This window comes from Pelobates fuscus, chromosome 3, assembly GCF_036172605.1.
Source record: "Pelobates fuscus isolate aPelFus1 chromosome 3, aPelFus1.pri, whole genome shotgun sequence".
Lineage (NCBI taxonomy): Eukaryota > Metazoa > Chordata > Amphibia > Anura > Pelobatidae > Pelobates > Pelobates fuscus.
In genome coordinates, this window is record NC_086319.1 from 273,526,839 (window position 1) to 273,543,971 (window position 17,133).

At 44.4% G+C, this 17,133-nt stretch overlaps 1 protein-coding gene across 1 annotated transcript in view; it reads left to right on the forward strand.

The window, feature by feature from the left end:
* Positions 1-17,133, forward strand: part of LOC134603016 (PH and SEC7 domain-containing protein 4-like) — a 52,017-nt gene that overhangs the window by 21,772 nt on the left and 13,112 nt on the right. The window contains exons 5-12 of the mRNA XM_063448583.1: positions 10,206-10,328; positions 10,506-10,586; positions 10,759-10,871; positions 10,995-11,053; positions 12,378-12,467; positions 14,928-14,971; positions 15,114-15,280; positions 15,854-15,924. Coding sequence (XP_063304653.1) covers positions 10,206-10,328; positions 10,506-10,586; positions 10,759-10,871; positions 10,995-11,053; positions 12,378-12,467; positions 14,928-14,971; positions 15,114-15,280; positions 15,854-15,924 — 748 coding nt within the window. The remainder of the gene's footprint in view (positions 1-10,205; positions 10,329-10,505; positions 10,587-10,758; positions 10,872-10,994; positions 11,054-12,377; positions 12,468-14,927; positions 14,972-15,113; positions 15,281-15,853; positions 15,925-17,133) is intronic.

Consider the following 17,133-nt stretch of genomic DNA (forward strand, 5'->3'; position numbering starts at 1 on the left):
GTACGGAAGAAAAGCACGCACAGGTGATCTACAATGCCGGGCGCATTTAAACAAACTGCGAGGACCCGAAAATCAGCACTGGAAGAAGGCCACCGAGCCGAAACGCGTCTGCTGAACCTTGTATCATTTGATTGTATTTTATTTGTTCTCTATACCTACTCCGACGGTTTACTTTGTTTGGGGTAAGTGGATACCTTGATTTTATAACATTTGTTGTTTGGGTTCCACCCCCTTATAACCGGGAGTCTGTTATTTTATATTGATACTTTTATTCATAAAATAAATTCTTTTTTACCACGGAATCCTGCATATTTTTGCCTTGGAGCTTCGCTAGCCAGTATTGGCACCTTTGAGCCTGCTATACAGAGCCTGGTACGGCTCTGGTAAATGTGAGTGGTAGTCCATCCTCATATTATTCACCAAATTTTAATACACAGTATACACTATGTTATTTTTTATTCTTGTTTTATAGATAATACTCTGCCATTCGCCTGTGGTCAGGTTGTATATATTTCTTTTTTTTGCTACTATTATTGTTTATTACTATACCTGGCTCAGGGGCCTTACCTCCCTATGTGGTTTATGATACACATTCTTTACTTATTTTTCATGAGTACATCCAGTGTCAGATTTTTTCCCATAGGAAAATATTGAATCAATGCTATGGCGAGGACTAATGCACGCATGCGCATGATCGTCCACTCGTTGCCAGGCGTCGAAGGAGGCAGAGTTGCGACCCAGTGCTGAGGGACATCGCTTAAGCTTGGAATTCACTTAAAAATGTTCTGAAAAATTAATTTCACTGTATATTCTATTACAGGTGTGTACATAATTTGTGTAACTGACAAGTAAAGACAGGGTCTCTCTATTTAAAAAAAAAAAAAAAATTATAAATCGTTTAGCCTACAAAATGCATGGTTAGTTCTTAATGTCATAAAACTCTAGATATGTTATCCATGTTGCCACATTATTAGTTGCCAACATTTGAAAAAAATGTCCAGGGACACTTTGCAGCACAGCTATCAATTACTACCTTGAAAATGTACCACTGCCACAAAGCTCCACCCACTCTGGCCAACCCACATAGTTAATCTCCGCCTACTTATCATGTGCAGATTAAAGGGTCTACTCAATACAGCAAGAATTACAGGGAATTCATTTGGTAATTTTAAACTTAAGGCCAAAGTACCAGAGTTGAAAAAATTCTCCCATTCAGCTGCACTATTTCGACCTAAAGTTTAAAATTCCCATCTTAATTCCCTGCAATTCTCTCTTTATTGAGCAGCCTTTTATAACACCAAGCTTGCACCAACAGTACCATGCATACTTGGTATGCGATAGATACATTCGCAGCATCCATATCAGGCAGGTACATTTTATCACTTTTAAGTGAGTTAGGTATCAGTGGTGACACTGTTAGTACAAGTATAAATATAAAAAGACCTTGTGCATATGTGCTTCAGTCAGAGTGTTGTGTCTATACCATAGAACATACATTAGTTCACAAGCTTACTTCAGACAAGCTCACTGACACACACATGCTCACTAAATACAAGTTCACTGACACACACAAGCTCACTAAATACAAGCTCACTGGCACACACATGCTCACTAAATAGAAGCTCACTGACACACACAAGCTTAGTAAATACAAGCTCACTGACACACGCAGTACCATCTTAACAACGTTATGGGCCACTGAGAAAAGCAGTGCACTGGGGTCCTTCCTACACAACAACTCACAGGAAAAAAAAAAAAATAATTATCGATAAAAATATTCTTATATTTATTGGTACCTCCAACAAATGCAATACAATACATACACACAGACTGCTGAAAACAGTCACAGACTGCTGAACACATTTACACACAGACTGCTGAATACACGCACACACACAGACTGTTTAGTACACACACAGAGACTGCTGAGTACATACACACACTACACTGAATGCACACGCACTGAATACACACACACACAGAGAATGCTGAATACACACATACAGACTGAATACGCACACGCACTGCTGAATACACACACAGAGACTACTGAATACACCCAGACAGCTGAACACACAGACACTGCAGTGAGGGGTGCAGTGTGTGAGGTGTGAAGGGTGCTGTGTGTGTGTGATGGGTGCTGTGTATGTGTTTTAGAGATACTGTGTGTGTGTGTGTATGAAGGGTGCTGTGCGTGTGTGTGTGAGGGGTGCTATGTTTGTGTAAGGTGTGCTGTGGTCTGGTGGTGGTGAGTTGTCTTTATCCTGCAGCTCCTCTGGCTGCAGGCTGTCTTCACTCCTCCCATGAGCAGAATGCTGTGTCGGAGCATTGCCATGGTAACACGCGGCAACGATCTGCACAACATGCTCGCAGGAGAAGCGCTTTGCCTCCCAGATCCTCCTGCCCTCCCTATCACTAACGAAGGTCCTTTGGGCAGGTGAGGGAAATCTTTGATCTCCTCACCGGCTCGAGAGGGCCCACAGCAAGAAAGCAGGTCTCCTCTGTCGGCCTGGGCACATGGGCATCACAGTGGGGCCCCCATGCTTGTGGAGCCCTTGGGCAACTGCCCAGCGTGCCCATGCAGAAAGACAACCCTGCACACAAGCTCACTAAATACAAGCTCACTGACGCACAAGCTTGCTGACACACACACAAGCTCACTACAGACAAGCTCACTGACACACACACAAGCTTTCTCACTAACCGGTACATACACACACACACACACACGCGGCTGAGTATATCAAGCCCTCCTGGCACTGGAGGCTGTTGCTGGGAGGTCAGGTAGCCATCTTGGGCCTCTTCCTCCTGCAGCAAGGTTTGCTGCTTAGCAGGGGCGGAGTTTTTGTACGGAAGGCGAAGCTAAAATATGTGGGAGGCGCTTTGGTCGTGGGGGGTGGGACCTGCGGCCGCGAGGCAGAGCAGGATTCTGTGTGTCGGGGAAGCAGCTGGGAATTCAGAAGGGAGGCTGTCAGTGCTCCCTCCGGCCCCAGCACCCTCAATGCTGCCCCCAGCACCTCTCACCAGCCCCTAGCAGCTCTCTACAGCACCCAGCACGTTCCTCCTGAACTCATTTGGACTGTAACAGGCTGTTTTCCTATGAAAGTCTCTTCATCTAAAATACTACAATATAGTTTAGTTTCCCGTGACCTGTCGCCAACCACACATATAGTTACTGATTCACTTTCTTGTTTATCATTAAAGTGTATATGTTGAGCATTTTTGATACCAACAACCGGTAAATATTTGTGGCAAAAAAAAAAATAATTCAGACAGGCGTCCTTGGTCCATCCCTATGTTAATCAACTGTTTGTTACCCATCTCCATCGCCTCTGATTCATTCACCATTTAGCATTTCTGCTTTGCAAAAAAAAAAAAAAAGCATTTCCAATTAATTGCCTGAGCAACTTTACCAAAACATTGTCACTTCGCTTCATCTGCAGTGATCTGAGCAAGTTGTCCTTGGAGTTTCCATATCTGATATGACAGATATATATAGAAAGCTACATATACCATGCTTAGAAATTGATTTTAGTGCTTAGTTTTTTAAAACAATGAATAAATATATTTTTGGTTATCAGAGGCATTAAGAGTTTGCTGTTATTACATTTTCTTTTCATCATTACACCTAGATATGACGGGTATAATTAGGTTTTAGTTTTTTTTTCACAATCCTTAATTTTATTAAAGACACGGAGGCTCATATTATGCATAACTCTTTCTTTATTTCCTCAGCAGCAAAGATAGAGGAATATAAATATTATCAAAAAATGAAAGAAAAAACTGTACAGGCATAACAGGTAGCCAATCACATAACAGAGGAAGTAGCTATATAAGTCCTGTGTCTCCCACAATCCCCCTCTTTCTTTGCTGCTTCCTCAGACAGCTAAGTACCTTACTGAGCTCTACTACTGATTGCATTTTGTGTTGTGTTATTTACATGTGTTTGCAATTGTTGCTTATAGCTCTATATATTATATTATTATACTCCTGTATTTGGTGTTTGTTTTTGTCCACATCGTTGGTGTAGTTGGGTGTTCTCCCCTGAGACTTTGCCTGCCATCGCGGGCTGTGCTTTCCCCTCCATCCCGCCCCCGTTCTCTCTGATCGCCTTTCGGCGTGGTTAATCTGCCGCGACGGTCCTCTCTCTGCGACCGCGGCTGAGTGTGCTCGTTCCCCTCTCGCGGGCTGCCCGCGCGGGTAGGTGCACGCGCCCCTTCCCCCGCCGGGAGCCGGTCCGCGAGCGCACTCTGACACGTGCGGCGGCCATTTTGGGCGGTCACTTGTGTCGCCCTCTCCTGCCGTGCGGTCGGTCCCTGTTTCTCGGGTTCCCCTGCTACACCAACGATCGAGTTATTATCCGTTTTGCTGTTCTGCTGGGTTACTCAACCCTTGTCTGGTAATTTTCTTTAGGTTTGCCTTAGTGCAGTTTTACCCTTAGTGACTACCGCCATTATGCAGGATAATAAGGATGGGCCTACTGACCCCTCTGGGGATTTCCCGAAAGACAACCCTGAGGGCGCTATGGCCTCTCAAGAGTTCCAGGCCTTATTGGAGGCCACCATGGCGTCCTCCCTTCAGAAGGCTATTGCCTCCGCTATGGGGGCTGTTTCGTCCTCCTTCACCCAGTCACTTCATTCTGTATTTTTGCCTCCCATGGCTACCCCTACCCCCCTGGGTGTGGGGTCCCCTCCCCCTGCCCAAACTGTGCCGGGTGCCCGTAAGGCTAAGGCTAAATCTCGCCATATCGGCTCCCACTCCTCGATGCAGGCCTTGCCTGCCATGACTGGCACGCCTCTGGCGGTCGCAGATAGCGCGCACCCCACGCGCACAAGAGCCCCTGGCCGGGCTAAAAAGGCTAGGTTATGGAAACGGGCTAGAGCCCTGGATAATGGGTCGGATACCGACCGGAGTGTGGAGGATGATTCCGATATCATGGAGTATGACTCCTATGTTGAGGGCGAGTCAGACGAGGATCGACCCCCTACGGGTGTAACCCCTACTGGGTCCTCTGCCAACCCACGAGGAGAAGTACCAGACCCCACTGGGGATGATAATAAGGGGCTTTTAGACCCACAGGGTAACCCCCTGTTCGACCCGGACGACCTACGTCACCCGAGGTCTGCTGAATGGGTCCCTCCGGACCATATCGCCCAATATGTGGCTAAACGGATTCGCACACCTCTGTCCAAGGAAGGCCGCAATAAATTGCGCGCCGAATGCCCACGTCCTTCCCTCCCTGGCGCTGCCTGTAAAACCCCAGACGTTGACCCTCAAATTGCCCAATTTCTGACTAAGTCTGGGTGGAAGCCTAAAAAGGGTCTTGATCACTCCCTGAAAGGGTGCCAAGATAAAATTCTAGATACGCTGGGCCCCCTGTCTAAGCTGTACGAGCTTCTTGAGGCCGCTCGTAATGGTGACTCAGTTCTGGATGTAGATGTGGCCATCGGGTGGGTCCAGCGAGCTATCTGCCTTGTGGGGAATGCCAACACGGCTATGTCCTCCGAGAGACGCAAGGCTATTCTTTTGAAAATAGACCCTAAGCTGGCTGCTATGACCGTAGCTGAGCCTGACTCAGCCGCTGAGGGGATGTTGTTCGGCACATCCTTTGTGAAGGACATGGGGTCCTATGTTAAAACCTTTACGGCTATCGACAAGGCGCAGGCAAATATGAAGCGCGTCTTCGCGCCCAAGGTTTTCGGTGGGGCCGGGCGTAGCAGGAACCGTCCACCCGGCCGTGGTTTCCGAGGCTCATTCCGTGCCACCAGAGGTTCCTTTTTCCCCTCTCGAGGGTTCCAGGATCCGAAAACGCCTCCCTTCTTCCCGGCTAGAGGGAGATCGTGGGGCTCCAGATACCCCCGTGGTGGGTCTTCGGGCAGACGCCCTTATGGTGAGTACCCCTTCTTCCCTTCTCGATCAGGTTCGGGTGGCGGGGAGGCTGGCCTTATTCTACCCAAAGTGGGCAGTTATAACCTCAGATGCTTGGGTTCTGCAATGCGTAAAGGGTTACCAACTAGATTTTGTCTCCCTGCCTGTTCAAACGTATACCCCCAGGGAATTGTCTCTCCCACAGGAGCAGGACGCGATGATCTCCGCGGAAGTCGCGGAGATGTTCTCGAAGGGCGCCATCGAGGAATTGCCGTTCGCCACTCCAGGCTTTACGAGCAATCTCTTCCTTGTACCCAAGAAAGGGGGCGGTGTCCGCCCAGTGATAAATCTTCGCCCTCTCAACGCCTTCCTGCGCTACCAGCATTTCCAGATGGAAGGCATTCATTGTCTCAGAGACCTTTTGAGACAGTCGGATTGGATGGCCAAATTGGACCTGAAGGATGCGTACTTCACGGTTCCAATAGCAGTGGAGTCCAGGGACTACTTGCACTTCACCTGGCACGGACGGCGTTGGCGTTTTACATGCCTGCCGTTCGGTCTCTCCTCGGCCCCTTGGTGTTTCACCAAGGTAATGAAGCCGGTGGTGTCGTTCCTCCGTACCCGAGGGGTTCGACTGATTATTTACCTGGACGACATCCTAATCATGTCCCAATCGTTGGAATGCCTGAGGTTGCATTTAGACTGGACGGTCAACCTCTTACAGAACCTAGGTTTTCTGGTCAACTGGGACAAGTCGGTCCTGAAACCCGCCCAGTCTATGGAGTTTTTGGGGTTCCAGGTGGATTCCGTACGGCAGTTCCTGTACTTGCCGGAGTCCAAGATAAAAGCCATCCAGAAGGAGCTTCGTCGAGCTCTTCGTGCTTCGGACTTGTCGGTCCGGCAGCTGGCAAGGATCATCGGTCTACTGGCCTCCTCCATTCAGGCGATATTCCCAGGCCCTTTGCATTACCGGGCTCTCCAGCGGCTCAAGGGGTCACACCTACGTTCGGGTCAATCGTACGAATCCCGAATTTGTCTGGACGAGGAATCCAGAGACGAGCTGGTATGGTGGTTGGCACACATGGAAGCCTGGAACGGAAGGGCGATTTTCGGTTCCGTTCCGGACGTGATCATAGAATCAGATGCCAGCTTGCACGGCTGGGGGGCTCGTTGTGGCAACATTTCCACGGGGGGCAGATGGTCCGATGCAGAGAAGTCGTTACACATCAACTGCCTAGAACTTCTGGCGGGAGCCTTTGCGATTCGCAGCCTTAGAAGGGCGAACTGTTGTGTTCTCCTCAAGTTGGACAACGTATCGGCGGTCCGATACATAAATCACCTGGGCGGCACCAAGTCCAAGATGTTGGCTCTACTGGCGAAGGACTTTTGGCAATTCTGCCTTCTCAACAACGTTTCGGTGACGGCGGAACATATTCCGGGTCTGGACAATTCCGGTGCGGATTGGAACTCCAGGCATTTGAGAGACTCGGGAGACTGGCGATTGCACGCCTCGGTCTTCCAAGGCCTAACCAGGCTGTGGGGACGGTTCGAGATGGACCTGTTCGCCTCTCGACTGAACACTCAGTTGCCGAAGTTCTACAGTTGGAGACCGGACCCGGCGGCTGTGGCGACGGATGCCTTTCTTCAAGAATGGCCTCCGGGCCACCTGTATGCCTTTCCTCCATTCAACATGATTGCTCGTACGATCTCGAAGCTGGTTCGTCACGACTGTTGTCTAGCTCTGATCACCCCTCTGTGGAGATCCCGTCCGTGGTTCCCTCGTTTGATGGAGTTGTCCATAGACTTCCCTCGTCTGTTGCCGAACTTCCAGAACCTCCTTCTGGATCCGGATGGGAACTCGCACGAATTGGTGCTACAGCACCAGTTGCCCCTAGTAGCATGGTTCCTTTCAGGGGACGCTGGCTTGTCCCTGACGTTCCACAGTCAACTCTCTTGCTCCTCGATAACGCCTGGGCTCCGGGCACGCGATCAGCTTACCGAGCTGCATGGAAGTCTTGGTCTGATTGGTGCATGGAACAGGCAGTGGATCCCGTATCTGCCCCTCTCCATTTGATCCTGGGGTTTCTCACAGCCCTGTTCGACTCAGGCAAGGCGTACAGGACTATCAATGTTTTTCGCTCGGCCATATCTGCCGGTCACGGAGGTTTGGAAGGTTTACCCGTCGGCAAACATCCTTTTGTATGCCGTCTTCTCAAGGGTATTCGCTTCGTCCGTCCACCTAGGTCGCGGTTTTCGGCCTTTTGGGACGTCAACATAATGTTGCGGTTTCTGTCGGAGTGGTACCCTAACCATGACTTGACTCTTAAACAACTATCCTCCAAGATGGTTATGCTGTTTTGCCTGGTCTCTTGTAAGAGAGTCTCCGATGTTAGGGCTCTTGATTGGGGTGCCTTTGTGTTTACTCCTGAAGGCGTTACTTTCAACATATCTAGGAGGACTAAGTCGGCATCCAAATCCTTCGTATATCCTAGATTCTCGTTATGTCCGGCACTCTGTCCGGTGGATTGTTTGAAGGCCTATCTAGAGGCTACGTGACCGTTGCGTTCATCTGACCGACATCCCCTATTCATTTCGTTTAAGGCTCCTCATCGCCCAGTATCGACACCGACGCTAGCGCGTTGGATTCGTTGGCTTTTGTCCCTAGCGGGTATAGACACGTCTATCTTTACGCCTCATTCTGTAAGAGGTGCTATGGCCTCGAAGGCATCCACAGTTGGTTGCCGTCTGGAAGACATCATGCGCGCAGCGGACTGGTCCCGAGAATCGACCTTCAGAGACTTCTATTTCAGACCAATTGAACACATCGCATCTCAAGTGATAGCACAGCTTTGAACTTGCATAATATGAGCCTCCGTGTCTTTAATAAAATTCCCAGATTTTACTAGTAACATGACGTAAAGTCATGATTTTATTAAAGACACGGAGGCGAGTATTATTCCCTCCCACCCTCCCGGTGTGGATTTGGGATAAGAGATGCTTCGATGCTATACAGGTATGTTGTCAATTAGGTCTGTATTGAGCTCATGTTTTTGTATCGTGTAATTTTATCATGCTTAGATGATTTTGACAGTCTTATATTGGTTTCTAATCTTATATATTTTTCTATTCCAGAATCCTGTTTCATGTAGAACTCCTCACGGTTATGTTTGGTAAGTCTACAGTTTTGAGTTTGGAAATTACCATATTTCTCTATCTTTTTTAGCTTGAAGTTATCGTTTTGTTTCCCGTTTCCTGTTTGGATCAAGTGGGACATCGTTTTATCTTACCTGGTCTTCGGTTTCGCAAGAAAGAGGGGGATTGTGGGAGACACAGGACTTATATAGCTACTTCCTCTGTTATGTGATTGGCTACCTGTTATGCCTGTACAGTTTTTTCTTTCATTTTTTGATAATATTTATATTCCTCTATCTTTGCTGCTGAGGAAATAAAGAAAGAGTTATGCATAATACTCGCCTCCGTGTCTTTAATAAAATCATGACTTTACGTCATGTTACTAGTAAAATCTGGGAATTTCATTGTCATTTTCCAAAGGTTCGACAGTAATACAAGTCAATAGAAGATACACAGTTGTAGTTGTGCGACAGTGAACACCTTGCGTTTGCAGTGGTGATTCTCAATGCAGCTGTTTAAGTTAAAACAGAGAGATACTGGTGACATTGCGTGACTAACGTTAGGGGTAGTGAATTAATTTGGTAATCCCCATTGGGGTGGTACAGTAAATATCCATAGATGTGCATGTCCTGATTAAATCTGTTATTAGCCCCAGCTGCACAGGCATGTAATGTGCACAATCACGCATTAAGGCAATCATAAAGTTATAAGAAAGGTGGAGAAGAGAGAAGGGAGGTAGCAAGAGAGGAAAAAATAGAGAGGGGGCGTGAGGAGGTTATGGAGGTTGGATCAAGGAGAGGCTCACATCTGCTGACCTGAGGTCTGCATCTTATTTAGAGACAAATTCCAGCCAAGGGATTCTGGTTGTGACACATTTATCTGAGGTACCTTTAAGGTCAGCAGTCATTGACTCCACGTTATATATTTACAGGTATCATTTTTGATCAGATAGCAACAGGGGACACTTTTTTTTTTTTTTTTTTTTTACCATCTAGCAGCTCTTGTTCGCTGTCGATTAACAGTCAATAAAAAATAAGTTTTTGTAGCACAGGAAAAGATGGCAATTGCTAAAGATAGCAGCAGCCATTTTAGAGATTACCAGCTTGCAAAAGCTTGAAAATTGGTTAATGCTCAACATTTTATCTTTTCACATTCATTGCATTTTTTTCCCTAATTTTACTATCTTCTGTATTTTTTTTCTGCAGATCCGACGAGGTGATGTATGTGGAGACTGCTCCAAATCGGGATGCTGCAAGATGTCTGGCGATGAAACTTTTCCACCTCAGTGGTTTTCAAAGGTCTCAGGTTGCTCCATACCTTCAAAAAAAGTAAGCAATGTTGGAACATTTGGAACATTTTATCTTTAACTTGTGTCTAATGGGGTTTTCCAAGCGTTGTAATGTATTGCGTTCAAATGCAATATGGGTTTGAGCTATGAACAATCTAAGGCGTTATAGGGACCAATCCAACCATTCACAGCATATCTATTTTATTCTATTTTTCAGTAATGATTTTAGCTCCATGGTGGCTGAGGAATATCTTTCTCTCTTTGACTTCACAGGGAAGACTCTGGATGTAGCTTTAAGGTATAAGAACAGATCATACATAAATATTTTATCATAACTAAAATATATTTGCAAAGTTGCCTATTCTATTGTCCATTTAAAAAGTCTGTTTACCATTATTGTCCTTGATAATAGAAAGGAGAAGCATTGAAACATTGACAAGTCTCCTAATGTAAGCTTTGTGCCATTACAGGTCTCTTCTGCAGGAGTTGGTACTGACAGGGGAAACACAGGAGAGAGAGCGAGTGCTATTCCACTTCGCCAAACGCTTTCACAGCTCCAACCCCAAGGACTTCAGATCAGCAAGTAGGAAGTTGTGGGTTATTATCTGTCTATCATGCCCACGTATGCTTTATTTGGTTTTCCTTCTCTATCCGTTATGTACTTAGAGTAACTATAAACTAAGTGTGGCTTTCTGTTTGTTTGCAGATGAAGTGCACACTCTGACCTGTGCCCTCATGCTCCTTAACTCAGACCTGCATGGACAGGTAAAGGTCACCTCTCTCCCAAGTTATGTCTACTGTTCAGAAACTATGGGGTTTATTCATAGTTTTCGGTGGTCCCTGGGCACACACGACCAGACATGTGCACAGATACAAACTCACAGACAACATATTGCCAGACGTATGCACAATATTCACTCTTTTAGACACTCATTCACTACTACATGTACAGATTCTCTTACCGACACAAACACAATTGCACACCATCAGATACACACATAGATTCATAGATATGAGACTGGTAGACACACATGCGCAGTGCACTTCCAGACACCTTAAGACACACAAGGACACATGCACAAATACACACTGCCACATGCTAAGATAGAAACAGCCGCATACTCATGTACACCGTACGCAGGCACACTGCTACACACTCACTGAAGTGTTGCACAAAACAAGAAAAAAAAAATTATTACACTGAAGTAAAATAAAGTGTTGGAAAAACACACAATGAAAATTGTAATTTCATACATGCCATACCCATTTTACTCACACTGTAATTCTGGCAGCTGTTCAATACACATACATAGTTTTATTAGAACACTGAATTAATTTACTTGTAGTAGGACCACACTCATCCTCACATATATGGTATAATGTAGACAGTGAAATATCATGTCCTATAAAAATGAAAATCCATCGCACTCCCTTATCTACTAAACAGCAACTTTGCTGCTGACAGATTGTTAGTTTTTTTTAAAAAACACCTAATCTAGGCAAAAATTATTCTGGGTTTAGTTACAGTATATGATCATACATTGCATAAGCCTGCCACAATGTCAATGTACCCCATCTTTGGCAGATCCTACTCTAACAGCCAAATGTCTGCTAAATGGGCTACTTATTTGGGGAAAATTTCTATCTCGAGTTCTCTGCAGTACAAGGCTAAATAGGGCCCTGGGATGAGGCACCTGTTATAGTACCATGTACATTGCTAGAACATCACATAGGTTGGCATATTCAGGAGATGAATCCTTACAGGGTTACTCACTAAATTTCACATTTAAGGCCACATAGAAACATAGCTGTAAAATAAATTCCAGTTCGGCTATTTCTTGAACCTTAAATTCACTTCAAATTCTCACCTGAGTGAGTAATCTTGTTATGATATGAGGGAGAGGATCCATGGAATTATACTAATGTAAAACAAAACTGGATGAGAATTTAACTTGGCAAAAACATTACACTAGGCAAATATTCAATCAAAAAAGCTGGAAAAGGTAGGCTGGATGGTATGAATAATTATTGCATACTGGGAAATGTTGTTAATCTGTAGATAATTGCAAGTTATTTTTTCTTCCTTCAGAACATTGGAAAGCCGATGAGCCTGCAGGAATTTATTATTAACCTTGATGGTATGAATGATGGAGACAGTTTCCCCCGAGATCTTCTAAAGGTATCTATCTCTCTTTAATTCTTTCTGCAGAATTTAGCAGACAGCCATGTTTCGTATCTGGTGTTTATTAATGTGGTTTTGAATGAACATAAAATAATAATTGTAAACTTGGATACAATAACAAAAAACATAGAAAATAAGGAATAGGGTCTCCTGATACATTTTGTGGTTAAGGTTATATTGAGAATATAGGAGAGGAAAAGAGTTGCTATTGGTGGAATCGATTGGGCTTATCCAAGTAGTTCCTATGTGAGATAAAGTTATCCTTTAGTATGTCATTTAAGAGTTTTGCTGAAAAAGTGTTATTTAAGAAGTTTTTATCGATTTTTAAAATTTTTACTTTCAGAATTTGTTTTATTTAAATGCTTGAAGACCTTTTTGGTGTGGTTAGAAAATAAAATGTCTGTGTTTGGTAATTTTCCCAAATTTTGATTGTAGCTGTTAACAATCACTCTAGTCAATAAGTGAGACCTGTAATGGATCACCTGGCACCCCGACTGGGTACCTCCATTGAAGGATGCTCCTAGCGCTTACAGAGGGCTCCAAGCGCTCCGCAGACACCACAACCACCGCAGACCCCACAAACCGCCGCAGCTTGGTTGGGGTCTCGCCGTCTCCTACCCACCCTGGACCTACGACAAGGCTCCAGGTTCCAGTGGGTGAACCTCTCCTCCAAGAGAGTGAAGCAGGAACAAGCTCTTACAAGAGCTTAGAAGTGATTATCCAAGGGAGCATGCAGAGCATAGCAATCCCTTGTAGTGATATAGCAATTCCCCCAATAAGAGACAGGACTCTAGATTGAGGGTGAAGTAGAACTGATGTTTAATGGCAGGTACTCTGCTTGTATGCAGTGCTCCCCTGCAAGGGAGACGCCCACAGGCAATTATACATTAACCAACCAGATAACGGTTACATCCCACAGATTCCCTCCCCTCTGCTTGGGAGATAATTGCGTTTCTTACTGTATCTACTCAATTATCTCCAAGCTAAAACTTGTGCTTTTTTTATGCATTTTTATAACTTTATGATTTTTTATCACACAGGAATAAAACTTATATTTTTACGAACCACCCAACTTGGGGACAAACATATTAAAAATTCGTACAAATCGGTTCAGTGGTTCCAGAGATATTGAAAAAGTATCTTTGGACCGACCGCACGCCTGTTTGCATGCCCAAAACAGTTCCACAGATTTAGGCTGTGTGGTCGGTCATTTTTTGCCTTGAAAATTGACAAAGTCCCATCCGAAGGCAGCGTTCGAATAGGTTAAACTTCCGCGGTGGTCGTTAGTCGAGTGGCAGTCTATTTCACATGAAAAAGATGACAAAGTCCCATTCGAACGTGTGTTCGAATCTTCGAATGGGACTTAGTCTCCAGCCGCAGTGTCGAAGGGTAGGGGAAGGTACAGGTCAGCGGTGTTCGTTCAAATGAGTGACTGATTTCTGTTCCAGGGATTTGACGGCACACACCGCTGACCGCGTTCGACTGCGTTAAAATGTCCGCCGCCACGTGTCTAATGGCGGCCACTTCGACTATTTCGGCTGTATCCGAAGTGCCATATCAAACGTACCCATTCTTTGTACAACACAGTTAAAGGGCCAGAAACAGCATAATATAAGTCCATAAGCCCCAACTCCGTTCCTTAAAGGGCAATTGTCACGACTAGTAATGTGGTCCAGCACGCAGAAACTATGTAAACATATACATAAGTAAGAAAAGGAAAATAATAGGATAGAGCGTAAACCGGACCTTAGAATGGCCGGACTAATACGCTAGAGACAGAGAATGGTCAAAGGGAAAGCCGAGGTCAAGGAAGCCAGAAAATACTCAATACCGATTAAACAAGCCAAGTCAGGGAAACCAGAGATCAGAATAACCAGGGAAACGCCAAGGATCAGGATACCAGGAAATCAGAAACACAGAATTAGCACTTTCAGGAAACCAGGAAACTGAAACCACGACATGGCAAAGTAATGGGGAAAGCTAGGGGTTTAAATACCCCTCTCTAGGCTATGATTGGTCAGAGGGCGACCTCTGACCCCAAAACGTGCGTTGACGTCGTGACGTCACGCACACGTTAGTATAATTTTCGGGGGCGGAGCTACTCTTAGGCGCGACCACGTGGTCGGCGCCATGTTTGATTCGGGCGTGATGCCCGGAAGAACGGAAGGAGCGGTTCCCGGCTCGCCGACGAGCAGGTAAGCTCGTGTTGTCGGCGTGGCCGTGCCGGTCGGGCACGGCCGTGAGGCTCGGCGGGCCGGTAACCGCAACAGCAATACATCCCAGGGCCATAGTTGCAGGGCAGGAGGCTGGCAAACAGGCCCCTCCAAAAACCAGTGGCGAGGTTACTTTCGCCACAAGACCCTACGTTCATGGACATACACTAGCCATTTGAATATGCATACCTGCTTGTGTGCGTGTTTCTAGTATTTTGATGATATCTTTCTGTATGCTTTGCAGGGGCTGTATCATTCTATCCGTAATGAGAAGCTGGAATGGGCTGTGTAAGTGTATACATGAAACAATAATCTTATGTTCTTGTCTTACCTTTATTTCCCAGTACCTTATAAGCTTTCCTTGCCCTGTAAGGTACAAATCGAGCCATTTTTTGTGTGTCCTGAATCTGATTTGATTATCTTTTGTTAGGAGTGAAGAAAAGCTGTCAAACTCTTTGATTTCAAAACCAGAAAATCTCTTGAATCGCAAAAAAAGCAATTCTTTCGTAGATATTCCCTGTGTTGATCCTAACGCTCCAATCTACAGACAAGGGATGCTGTGCCGTAAAGTACACGCTGACATTGACGGCAAGAAGAGTAAGTAATGGCGCACAACAAAGGTGTTTATTCACTTAAATGACCAGTGTTTTGTTAAGTCAAGTGTGTGAACTGTGTCAGATATTAAAAATCAGGTGTGCAAATTAATATGAGCCACAGGCCATGGTGTAAATATGTGTGCAGTGAGGGTTTTAGCATGTGCATGGACTTTATTGAGAGGGTTTAGGAAATATCAAAACACTCCTACAGAAATGAATGCAGCCAGACTGAGTATTGATAGGAACTGCTCAAAGTATTAATAGGTACGTAGTGTGGAAATTCAGTTTGTGAGTAGATACAGTGACAGAGATTAGTCTGTGAATAACTGCACAGTGAGGACATAGTGAGTGATTTCATGATGTAAATGGGATGTAGTGAGAGGGGATTAGGACGTGGATAGGTACACTACGAATTCCTAATTTAATGAAGTACACTTTGCTTGAGGTCAAGATGTTAGTGAAATGATGAGAGGAGATCAACTGCAGGAATAGAAACACATTTTAATAATACAATATGCAGATTGGTTGTTCAGTGCTGTCTTAACTCTGACAAGATTCCCTTTTAATTCTGCAGCTCCCTGGGGAAAACGAGGCTGGAAATCATTCTATACAGTGTTAAAGGGGATGGTGATGTTCTTTCTCAAGGTACACATTCTGAAAAATATATAAATGCTAATTCTCTCTCTTAAACAACAAGTTTAATTTAAATCCTAATACCCCTTGATATTTAAAACTCTTTGTATCTATGTTTATTATCCAACTTATTAACTGATGTTACAAGGCACCATAATCATTATCGAATTGGCAAAAGATTCACTCACATTTTTAATAATAATAAAAGTTAAATTCTTACCATCCTAATAACATCAGCTGCAAAGGTGCTTTATGCAGTAAGGAGTTACTTCATCCGTTATTCTCATTATTATTTCCTTATGCTCTCTCATCAATTTTTTACCATTCATACTTTAATAGAAGCACAATATTAAGCTATGATTTAATGTGAGTCATTGTAATATCTTGTAATAAGCTAAGTAAGATTATCGCAGTTACCCAGTCAAATATAAGCACTTACTCATAGTATTCACGCTGTCATTTTCCGAAAGAGTTGACAAATTTCACTTCTCAAATAGATATAAACCTGATTTAGATTATAACTCTGAATGTATAAAACTTGTATTTATTTAATGTACAAAATCCTCCCTATCTAATTTAAAGGGGTTAATATACCTTTAAGCTTTGAGGTAATTACTCTACAGTAAATATTACTAATAATGTAACTTTGAATGTGTTTAACCCCTTAAGGACCGCTGACGGTTCAGGACCGTCAGCGGTAAAACGTGCGTTTGGACCGCTGACGGTCCTGAACCGTCATAACGGTTTTGGGCAACTTACCTGATCGCCGTCGGTCCCACGGCGGCGATCAGCTCTCCTCCCGATCCAGGGGGACTGCCTGTCTGCCCGGGCAGTCCCCCCTCGGCAGATCAGGACCCCACGGCCATGTGATCACTCGATCACATGACCGCAATAGGGGTCTGTGTATCTGCCTGCAGGGGGACTGTCTGTGCTGACAGGCAGTCTCCCTGCATATGTAAAATCATAAAATAAAGTGTAAAACAAAAAAATCAGTGTAAAAAAAATAATAATATGTGTATATATATATATATATATATATATATATATATATATATATATATATATATATATATATGATATATATACATGTATTATATCTATATATAATATATGTATATATATCATATATATAATGTCACACTAAGTGTATTTTTATATTTATATATACGTATATTAATATAAAAATACACTTATATTTAAATTACACACGAATATATACAA